The following is a 12,016-nucleotide window of genomic DNA, read 5'->3' on the forward strand; positions in this document are numbered from 1 at the left end:
ACCCTGTCCCCGACTAGAGGATCCACAGAGTTTACTTGCGTTTTCATTATGCAGCTGGAACCATTTGACCATAAGCAAACACCTAAAGCGCCAGAAACCACATAACTGACAATAAGTTGAATTATTTGCACCGTTTTAGCCCTGAGGAACCTTTCATATCCATCTGCCAAAACTTTGCAACCCGATTCCCTTTTGGGGCTTAGGTACTGACAGTGCCCAGTTGTTTCCAATTAGGCGGATCCACACACTGTTAACAAAAGGTTTCTAGACAAGTAAAATGCTCTTTTTGTTTTTTTGCTGCCAAAACCACAGCGAATCTGCAGGAAGGTTATCTCAAACAGTGGATTCTTGAGAGGAGATTTATAATCACTCATCCATCACGGCTGGCCAAACATACTGTGAGGAAAGGACCATTATATTTAGGCTCGGTGATGGATTCTACATTTGTAAAATTGAAGACCGTTGCTCTACCAGGGACGTATCAAGTCTGCCACATTCCTTTTAACCTCTGTATGAGATGTAACGCTATTTGGAGTTGACAGTTTAGTCAGCCTACTGCCAATATAAAGATGAGACCTTATGATATGTTCTTCCCCATAACCATCTGAACATGTGTTCACATGGGAAGGGCTAAGGGTCCTGGGAAGTGTTGTACAGTCAGAGATTACATATGAGCAGGTTTTTTTCTTAGTAAGGATTTTTGTTCTCCTGGTTTTGTATGCAGAGCAGAATGTTTGTGGGGCGTCTTTGAACAAGGATTCCTTTGTGTCTCCAGGGCCACCAAAATCTGTTCAGGATATGTTCTCTTGATGACAACAGCTTGCTCCACGCCAACTGGGCCATCAGTGAAGATTACCACCTTGATGGCGGTGTTGTGATCATAAACTCTTTCCAAACAAGAGTCATCGATGACAACTGGATCAAGGATGATGGAGGACAAAAATGATGCCAGCTTATAGTGACAGTGATTGGTATGTGAAAGGGCCTAAAGCCCTGCAGACGGCAGATTATAATCCATTCTATGGCATGTCTTTCTCATTTGCTGAAATGAAAATATGGAACTCCAGCGTTCTTGTTTGGGCAAAACCCAACTTAGCAAAGTTCAAGAGTGCAATTAAAGTGCTGCTGTTCAATCGGAAGACCAAGCATTCCCACTCCGAAGACGTCCGCTATTTTATGTTACCCTTTCAGTGCCAAGAAGCTTAGCATAAGTGTACTTATAACTGCAACAAATGTAACCGGTTTCCTTATAAGGAGGCTGAGCTGAAGACTTGCTTTCTTTTGTTTTTTTAATGTGGATGAAGAGGATGTCTGAGGAGGCAAAGTGGTCTGAACCTGCTTGAAGGTGCTTTGATTTCATGTCTTCACTGCTGTTACTTCGTCTCGTTGATGGTGATCTGATATCCAAAAAAGGCACTGTAGTGTTTGTTGTCTTTGCTCGTCTTCCTCCCACACTTGGAATGATATATTTGAAAAATGGCAAGAAGTGAAATCAGAAAAAAAACTTGCCTAAAGTTAAGGCAAGAAAAGTAGAACGTCACGATAAACTGAAAGGATCCAATGTGGAGATCACAATAAAATATTCAAATGCTAGATAGATCACTTACAATCCCCAGATCCACTAATGGAGAACATCTCGTCAGAGTAGGATTCTTTGAAGGTCATAAAAAGCTAATGAAATGCGGATAAACCTTAAAAAACAAACAGGGCAGTTATTCAGTAACTATTCAGCTTAACACCTACAATGCAGGAGGGAATACAATCATTTATTCAAGATCCTTTGAGGATCACATATATAGTTATTTCTAGGTTTCATATCTTTCCTCTCCTCCATGGTCGCCCAAATGTGACGTCCCTCGCGATCCTCAGGCATCCAAACAATTAACATAACCTGCTGAAACGTGATCACCTGCCCCATGTCGAACAAACGGTGACCAGGGATGTTCACTTTGGTGATGCTCAGCCGGACCTGCAAAACCCACTGACACAACAGCGTCCTCACTAGACCTGTAAATGCCCGTGTCAACACACTTGGGGTGCTCTCCAATGACTACCTTGAGCCTGTGGCCTGGTCCCGATGGAAAAAAACATACTGCACAGTTGAGGTGACCTGGAAGATGGAGATTCCGGTTGGGACTCAATTATTTCTAAGTAAAAGCGAAAATAAGGAAGGGGTTCAACGTGGTCTTTCCTGAGGATATTTGATGATGTGGGAGAGTATCTGACAAATCTACACGAGTAGACCTGTAGGAGCCACATTCATCTTGCATGTGGAAACCAAGAGATGGTATCTCGTGTGTAAGAGGCTGATGAATTGCCCCACATCTTCTGTCCTAACTGGAATTTATGAGGTACACTTTGGGTGTACACCCATTCCACCAGTATCTAGACTGTTGAGGGAGCAACACTACATCTATAGCAGGTATTCGAGTAGGCACTAAATGTGGCCAGTGGGCAACAAAAACAGAGGCCATGCAAAATGCACAAAAGGGGGGCAGGATGTGGCTGTCGATTATCCATCGTGCACTTTTGTCCAGACATACTTGACAGAGAAAACAAAAGAAATAGGACTTGAAGAAAAAACAGAGAATCACCCAAAAAATTCTAAAAAGACCATACAAACTTGAGAATTAACACTTCAAAACATACAGGCTGGGTAACAACTGCCACAGGTAATTAAATGAATAAAAACAAAATGATAACATTAAAAACAGAAAATGCTGTTCTAAGGGGCCCAAACTGCTTTTCTGCCTGGAAGAAATACACTGCAAAGTATGGAGTGATTCACTCAAACTGTGAGGGGGGAATGAAAGAGTTATTCTTTTGTTTTAGTGGTTTGTGGGTCAAAATAGATTGATCCTGTTAGCTCCCCCAAGAGTTGCAGTTAATCGCTAATTACAACATTTCTCAAACTAGGAGGATAAAAAAATACAAGAAACATATTTATTGTAGCTTCTGTGGGCAATCTGGGATCAGCTCATCGACTCCCTTCAAATAGACAACCACGCTGTGTTTTTATTGGATATCCCACCATGTTATTTGTTTTTATTGGATCTCCTGTCGATTAGTGCTCCATTGCTGTCATAGACCATCTCGATACAGATCGGCGATTATCAGACAAGTATGTGACAGACCATCTGAACACAGCTGGACGATTATCAGACAAATATGCGATAGACCATCTCAAAACAGCTGGGCGATTATCAGACAAATATGTGACAGACCATCTCAACACAGCTGGGCGATTATCAGACAAATAAGCGATAGACCATCTCAACACAGCTGGGCGATTATCAGACAAATAAGCGATAGACCATCTGAACACAGCTGGGCGATTATCAGACAAATATGTGACAGACCATCTCAACACAGCTGGGCGATTATCAGACAAATAAGCGATAGACCATCTCCACACAGCTGGGCGATTATCAGACAAATATGGGATAGACCATCTCAACACAGCTGGGCGATTATCAGACAAATATGTGACAGACCATCTCAACACAGCTGGGCGATTATCAGACAAATATGTGACAGACCATCTGAACACAGCTGGGCGATTATCAGACAAATAAGCGATAGACCATCTGAACACAGCTGGGCGATTATCAGACAAATATGTGACAGACCATCTCCACACAGCTGGGCGATTATCAGACAAATATGTGACAGACCATCTCCACACAGCTGGGCGATTATCAGACAAATAAGCGATAGACCATCTCAACACAGCTGGGCGATTATCAGACAAATATGTGACAGACCATCTCCACACAGCTGGGCGATTATCAGACAAATAAGCGATAGACCATCTCCACACAGCTGGGCGATTATCAGACAAATAAGCGATAGACCATCTCAACACAGCTGGGCGATTATCAGACAAATATGGGATAGACCATCTCAACACAGCTGGGCGATTATCAGACAAATATGTGACAGACCATCACAACACAGCTGGGCGATTATCAGACAAATATGTGACAGACCATCTCCACACAGCTGGGCGATTATCAGACAAATAAGCGATAGACCATCTCCACACAGCTGGGCGATTATCAGACAAATAAGCGATAGACCATCTCAACACAGCTGGGCGATTATCAGACAAATATGGGATAGACCATCTCAACACAGCTGGGCGATTATCAGACAAATATGTGACAGACCATCACAACACAGCTGGGCGATTATCAGACAAATATGTGACAGACCATCTCAACACAGCTGGGCGATTATCAGACAAATATGTGACAGACCATCTCAACACAGCTGGGCGATTATCAGACAAATATGTGACAGACCATCTCAACACAGCTGGGCGATTATCAGACAAATATGTGACAGACCATCTCAACACAGCTGGGCGATTATCAGACAAATATGTGACAGACCATCTCAACACAGCTGGGCGATTATCAGACAAATATGTGATAGACCATCTCAACACAGCTGGGCGATTATCAGACAAATATGTGACAGACCATCTCAACACAGCTGGGCGATTATCAGACAAATATGTGACAGACCATCTCAACACAGCTGGGCGATTATCAGACAAATATGTGACAGACCATCTCCACACAGCTGGGCGATTATCAGACAAATAAGCGATAGACCATCTCCACACAGCTGGGCGATTATCAGACAAATAAGCGATAGACCATCTGAACACAGCTGGGCGATTATCAGACAAATAAGCGACAGACCATCTGAACACAGCTGGGCGATTATCAGACAAATATGTGATCGACCATCTCAAAACAGCTGGGCTATTATCAGAAAAATATGCGATAGACCATCTCAACACAGCTGGGCGATTATCAGACAAATATGTTTCATATTGCAGAGCTCAGAGTGGCTTCACAGATATAAAGGATAAAGCAGAGGATTACATGGACTCTGGTCGATAACTACTGTTTCTGTGGCCATTTTGTGCAGTATTTGTTCAATCTTAGTTTGATTACTAATGACAGCCTTCTTATTTAGGCAAAATATTTATAGATTTGCTTGGAAAGAGAAGTGTGAATGTTGATGGCTATACTAACATTTACGAAATGTACACCCTCCCAAGAAGTTGTAGAAATGTTAATGTGGTAACTAGCTATTTATATTCTAGTACCCTAAAATATACTTATTCCATGATGGCTACACATTTCCAGGACATCATACAATGTTTAAATTCTAGGGTACTTGAAATTAGAAAGCTACTTCCTACATCTACAAACGTGTCTCTCCCACTTTAGGAACAGACTAGATTTACTAATGAAGCACATTTGACCCAGGGGCCCTGTGAGAGACCGAGGGCACGGCTTACCTGAAAGGTGGCAGCGGGCAAGTTGGAAATGGCGATATACTGCAGGTTGTTCTGTAGCGTGTAGATGAGGGATGGGACAGCCAGCTTCAAGGTATCCATATACTGTAGGATGATGGAGTCATACAGGAATAGGACAAACTGCTTTACGTTACCTACAGACAGACGGATGAAGAAACAAACATTCATAAAGGACCAGATTTGAACATTGAACATCAGGACTTCAAGTAAACCCAGTGAAGTAACCCAAATGTAAATCAAATGTGCTTCTGTGCCCAACACCAGGGGCAATTCTCTATACATCATTGTAATAGGCTTCACACCCAGAACACGTCCTTCAACAAATGGATATACCATAAAAGTCACTCACATTCATAAATATGGCCATATAGGCGAATGATTTTAATCTGCATATGGATCTGCATACATATACACTGGGTGATTTTAATCTACATATGTATATACATATATACTGGGTGATTTTAATCTACATTTGCATCTACATATATACTGGGAGATTTTATATATGGACTGGGAGATTTTAATCTACATATCTATGAACAAAATAACTACTAGGTGGTGAAATATGTGAGCTAATTTCGAAGAACCAGGTCTTTGACAGTGGGTTTATGGTCTAGACCAGCAGAAAAAGGTTGGCAGAAACACATAGGGAGGAGGATGGTAGTATATTTACCAGGCCGTTGACTTCTAAAAACACCACCATTAAAGCACAGCCCGGTTGTCCAGCTAAATATATTGAGGAAGCAAATAAATTTACACAAAAGCGGATTTTGATCCCAAATGCCTTTGTGAATCCCGAGTGTGCAGCATATTCTTTGCCCTGTTCACAAGTTTTCTGTGATAAGCTTTCAGCATTTTCACTCTAAAACTCAAGATATAGACGCGGACATCGAATTATCCCAAGATCGTCTTGTAAATGAGAATGACTGCAGGCAGTGGACTGATCTGGGTTCGGTCCTTCTTGGAAGGTAGGGTACAGGCAGTCCGATCTGAGCCTTTTAACTACGAGGCTAGAACTTGCCCGTGAGGGTCACACTAGCTCACACTCATCCGCCCTGCTTATTAATATCTCTATGCAACCGTTATCAAAATGAATTGCTTGCCTTATCCTAGGTGGAGGCTACGCAGATGATCATCTGGTTAGATCAAAAGATATCAGATTCAGCGCACTGATTACATGACTGTCTTCATAAGGTCCAGAGTTGGACGGCATTTAACATTTAAAAATGTAATGCAAATAAAACAGAAATTCACATATTGTGAAAGCACAATGAACACTGCAACAATAGCAACTGGGCTGAAATTATGGTCACCCTCCATAAACAGACTAGAATAAATGGTGATTGACAATAAGCTTTTATTTAGTTCACAATCCAAGTCAATGTAATGTCCCAGTTTTAACAACCTACCATAGATAAACGCGGGCATTCCCTTTTCTCCCTGTACCAATGCATGCCCTGGTCGTGGCTGCATGTGAGCTATCAATACTGGATTACTGTAGTGGTTTCTTTTTGGGCCTACCAGCAGGTTTGAAAGATACGCTTCAAAGGTCCAGATTCCATGTTCTACAGTACCAGGGACATGGTCTACTGTTACCAATGGGTACATTTGCCCCAGTACCATGCAATTACAAGTAAAACCCCACAGAACGGAGAACAACATAGTGGAACTAAATGTTGCCACTATAAAACCACAGGGACTTCCCCATTCCACTGGGTTTTACCGCAAACATTTACCAAGTGCTCGGAGTAATGGAGGGAAGGAGCCCCAACACCTAAGGCAATGGACTTACTGGCTCCCTGCTGTGTGAGGAAAAGGAGTCCTAAAAAGAAGTCCTTGATTAAATGGTGGAACACCGAGCTGCCCGAAAGAAAAAGAAAATATAATCTTAAACCTTAAAGATGCGCCGCTTTATCCGAGAAGGCCAGAGGCAAGCATCAATAGGAGGGGGATACCATAAGGCAGTGGTTCTTGATCTTTTGACTTCTGTGTTAACCTCACTTAATCATTACTGGAATCTGGGGTCCTTCACTGAATTATTATTGGAACCCGGGGAACCCCACAGAGTCAGTACTGGAACCCGGGGCCTCGGCCTAAGCATTTCCCATAATTTGAACAGCAAAACAGTACACAAAAATTCAGAAACAAGCATTTATTAAAGAAACATTAAATATTTTACTTAATTCACAAACACATCGAAAATCAACATTTTAATTTTAGTAGGGAAAAGTGGAGCTTTCCTAAATTAAATTGTGGGCACTCGTCATCCATACTACATTGTGTTTGTTGCACTTTCACTCTTCCCACAAACAAATCTGAGGATACCAACTTAATTTGAAGCCTCCAATTTCAAACTCAATCACGTCTACAGAATGTTTTAACGTTTTAAGTTTTACATTTTGCTTCTCTATTTATATACACTTTATTAATCTGCTAATATTATTTCATTTTCCAAGTAGTCGCGGACCCCTGACTAGGCGCTGCGGCCCTCCAGGGGCTCCCAGGACACAGTGAAACGCACAAATAAGGATGACTTTGACCAGGCATTCATGGAGTGGACAACTCAAGGGGCCAGAGCCATAACCCAGAGGATGGGCCACACTCATGCACAGGATGGGGGCAGTGTCCCTCCCCAGCTGAAGGAGCATTAAGTGGAACACAAGAGAAGGTAATGTGTAAGAAGAATGTGAGTTGCGTGTCTGGTGGAAGTGGGGAAGTAGGAGGCAACGGGAACTAAGCCAGGACAGGCACTAAAAGTAGCCAAGCTGGGCGGGCCAGCAGGTGCAGCTCTGCTCAAAGGGAGCCAATCACTCCTCGAGAGGGGAGAGTATAGATGGTCCCACACCCCCAACAGAAGGCATCAGTGGGTGCACTTAGCGAGAAAAGAATCTTTGTCCCACCCACCCACTCATGAAAGAAGGACATATCAGGCTATGAACTACAGAAGGAAGTTGCAGAAATCTTATAGCGAAAAAAAATAAATCAGACTGTACAGATTAAAGACACCCAGGTCAGAAAAGGGCTCGTGGGAGGGCCGCTCTCTCCTTAGCAGACTCTAGGGTGACCTCCCAAAGCAGAGACAGCACTAGCAGCTCAGCCCTTGTTAGAGGCAGGCAATCACTGACAATCTGACTGCTATGAAGTTAAACCAGGTTACAATAAGAGGACCCAAGACAAAGACCTCAATGACAGCCAAGCTGCAGAGCTAAAGAATCGACTAGGATGACTAATGTGAAGCTCTGGTCTGCACCAGGGAGAGGTAACAAATATCAGAAATGTGAAGAAAATACAGGAGATTTACCACCTGCATGCAGTCTTATAAAAGCCTGCAGCCGTCTCCGCAGTTGTTTGTTGGTAGAAGAAGGGGGTTGTGGCAGAGTGACCAGACTCCCCAGGTTAAGACTTCTAGCCAGACTCAAACATACACCAATTAAGTCACAGCCAGTGGCACAGAAACCTGATCGACAGGCATTCACAAGAACAAACATTTACTGTATTCAGGGAATCACAAGGAGGAACCGTGCAACCCTATGCAGTACTACAGAACTAAGTTATTCCCCAGCCCCAAAAACACATTTTGAGTCACCGTCAGATAGATAGAAAATGGGAGTGCTACTGCAAGCCTGTCACACACACTGCAAGCGAAGCACACCCACCAGCTACCGACCTTGGGCTTATGCAAGAAACACCGGACACCACAACCTGGCTGCAGTACTGCTTGTGGAAAGCACAGTTACTGACTGCAGAGGTAGAAGGGGACAGAGCAGATGGGATGTAGGAAACTGGCAACTACAAGAAAACAGGGATTCAGGGCATGAGCATGTCTGGGTTCCCTGAAGAAGCAGTGTCTGCTGAAACATACCGGTTCCCTGAAGAAGCAGTGTCTACCGAAACATACTTGTACCCTGAAGCAGTGTCTGCTGAAACATACCCGTTCCCTGAAGCAGTGTCTGCTGAAACATACCTGTTCCCTGAAGCAGTGTCTGCTGAAACATACCCGTTCCCTGAAGCAGTGTCTGCTGAAACATACCCGTTCCCTGAAGAAGCAGTGCCTGCTGATACATACCGGCTCCCTGAAGAAGCAGTGTCTGCTGAAACATACTGGTTCCCTGAAGAGGCAGTGTCTGCTGAAACATACCGGTTCCCTGAAGAGGCAGTGTCTGCTGAAACATACCGGTTCCCTGAAGAAGCAGTGTCTGCTGAAACATACCGGTTCCCTGAAGAAGCAGTGTCTGCCGAAACATACTCGTTCCCTGAAGAAGCAGTGTCTGCTGAAACATACCGGTTTCCTGAAGAAGCAGTGTCTGCTGAAACATACCCGTTCCCTGAAGTAGTGTCTGCTGAAACATACCCGTTCCCTGAAGCAGTGTCTGCTGAAACATACCCGTTCCCTGAAGAAGCAGTGTCTGCTGAAACATACCCGTTACCTGAAGAAGCAGTGTCTGCTGAAACATACCAGTTCCCTGAAGAAGCAGTGTCTGCTGAAACATACCCATTCCCTGAAGAAGCAGTGTCTGCTGAAACATGCCCGTTCCCTGAAGAAGCAGTGTTTGCTAAAACATACCAATTCCCTGAAGAAGCAGCGTCTGCTGAAACATACCGGTTCCCTGAAGAAGCAGCGTCTGCTGAAACATACCGGTTCTCTGAAGAAGCAGCGTCTGCTGAAACATACTGGTTCCCTGAAGAAACAGCATCTGCTGAAACATACCGGTTCCCTGAAGAAGCAGTGTCTGCTGAAACATACCCTTAGGGAGCCGGGGAAAGATGAAATGTGATCACACAGTTCCCTTGCGATTTTACCACACGGCTCGTGCTCAGGCCGACACCTCAAAACCCAGTGGCTGTGTAAACCAATAGAAGTGATAAGCGTGTGATGCCAGGTGATGCAAAATGGATGCACAGCAGGGCACTTACCTCGCTTCTGCAGGAAGATAAGCAGCAGGCAAGTGACGGCCTTGAGCACCTCTGCCATCACCACCGCCGTGGTGGCAAAGAACCTTTCCCCCGGCAGGGTTCTGACATAGCGGATGGTGAGGATCAGGGAGGCATTCTGCACCACCAGCACGGCCAGGCTGATGTACTTCAGCTTCCTGTTGGCTGTTGAGAAAGGAAACACAGACAGTGAGTACCACAGAGCATCCAATGGAGACTGCTTTGCACAAACCATGCACCCCACAAGTCCAATAAACGCACACTGGAGTCCAACAAAGAGGGAGTTTAAAAATCTGAAACATGTCCTACCCCTGACTAATAAGACAAGGACGTCGGATTAATTAACTTAGGAGCGGACAGGACAACTTTAGGAACACCACATACATTGCAATGCTTTCAGTTTACCTGGAAAAGTTAACTGAGTTCAAAGCTTGAAATGGGGTACACAAGCCTGGTCTCCTATCTGCATTGTTTGAAGGTTCCAGATGCATCTGTCAGTCCTATGCCCAAGACTCAGGACTACGAGTAACCAGAGATAAGAATGTGTGAAACCAAAAAGCAAATCAACCTAAGTATTGGAATATGATAAGAAGCTCTTGGACACTGTTGGTGATGCCTCTACAATAGTAACGCCAGACAAAGCCAATGGGTCTGGGTGATTAATTTATTGGTTGAATAGCATATTTTATGTGAGCAGTGCAGCTTGGTGCATGCTCTACCAGCACTCATTAAGTGCACCCTCATTTGGCTCAAACAGTCTTGTTTCGCAGCACAAGGGGACATTTGTGGTCAGACAAAATGTACTGAATGAAATGGATCTATATGATGGAAAAGGTAAAAATATACAAAGGAAATAGCTAATTCGGCTCTCAGAATTAGACCACTGGTTGTGCGTGTAGGAAGCAAGCTCTCTATATAGTTACTAAAATGTAGTACACTGTGCAGAGACTCCAGTGAATCCCCAAAAGGTAAGAAGAGGTAAAAGCAGATAATGTTAATGCTCCTTTTGTGGTAGTGTGGACGAGCAATAGGCTAATTAGGGGTAGTGCTAAGCATTTGTTGTTCTCACAGAGGCAATAAATGAGACACACACTCCAGAATAAATCCGAGACCAATTTAGAAACATACTGTTGATTTTTATGTAATTTTTAAGACCACGAACACAGTCCTAAGGTAAGTACTTTTGAAGTTATGATTTTTCAAATTTCTGAAAATACATCACTTTTGTGCGCAATTACGCACCATTGAAAACAATGGGTTAAAAAGTAGAAAATCATTTAAAAAAACAGGCATTGAGCAGTTCGGGAGCATCATCATGGATCAGCCAAGAGCAGAGTGCGGAGGGTCTTGGAAGCGGGTGGACAAAGATGAAAGGTGCCACTTGAATACACGCTGCACAGGTGGACTAAGAGGTAAGTGTTGGTGGGTTTCCTTGAGGGAGGCGGTCGCAAGCGCTTGGGCACCACAGGAGTACAGCTGGTTGGTTGGTGCAAGGGCCGGTGGGGCCAGGTGCAGAACATACAGGTCAGCCGGGCATCATGCATCTTGAGGTATTCACGGTCAGGTGTGGGCAACTTGAAAAGGTGATCTCGGGACAGCTGAGCCACTCAGGAAATGGGTCTCTGGTGTCATGAAGTCCCTCAATGTATGCTTTCTTCTGGATCTTTGGGAGTCCAGGGTGGACTCCTCTTGGTTTTTGCCACTGCTCCGGTAGGTCCTGGTCACTCTAAACTTGGTGTGGAGTCAGAT

The 12,016-nt window shown here is 44.0% G+C and overlaps 1 protein-coding gene across 2 annotated transcripts in view; it reads right to left on the minus strand.

The window, feature by feature from the left end:
• Window positions 1-12,016, minus strand: part of SLC35A2 (solute carrier family 35 member A2) — a 139,955-nt gene that overhangs the window by 51,578 nt on the left and 76,361 nt on the right. For both annotated transcript variants that reach the window (XM_086940299.1, XM_086940298.1), the window contains exons 2-3: window positions 10,250-10,432; window positions 5,318-5,469 (exon numbers count right to left, since the gene is read on the minus strand). In XM_086940299.1, coding sequence (XP_086796425.1) covers window positions 5,318-5,469; window positions 10,250-10,432 — 335 coding nt within the window. The remainder of the gene's footprint in view (window positions 1-5,317; window positions 5,470-10,249; window positions 10,433-12,016) is intronic.

This window comes from Lissotriton vulgaris, chromosome 10 (genome assembly GCF_964263255.1).
Source record: "Lissotriton vulgaris chromosome 10, aLisVul1.2, whole genome shotgun sequence".
Lineage (NCBI taxonomy): Eukaryota > Metazoa > Chordata > Amphibia > Caudata > Salamandridae > Lissotriton > Lissotriton vulgaris.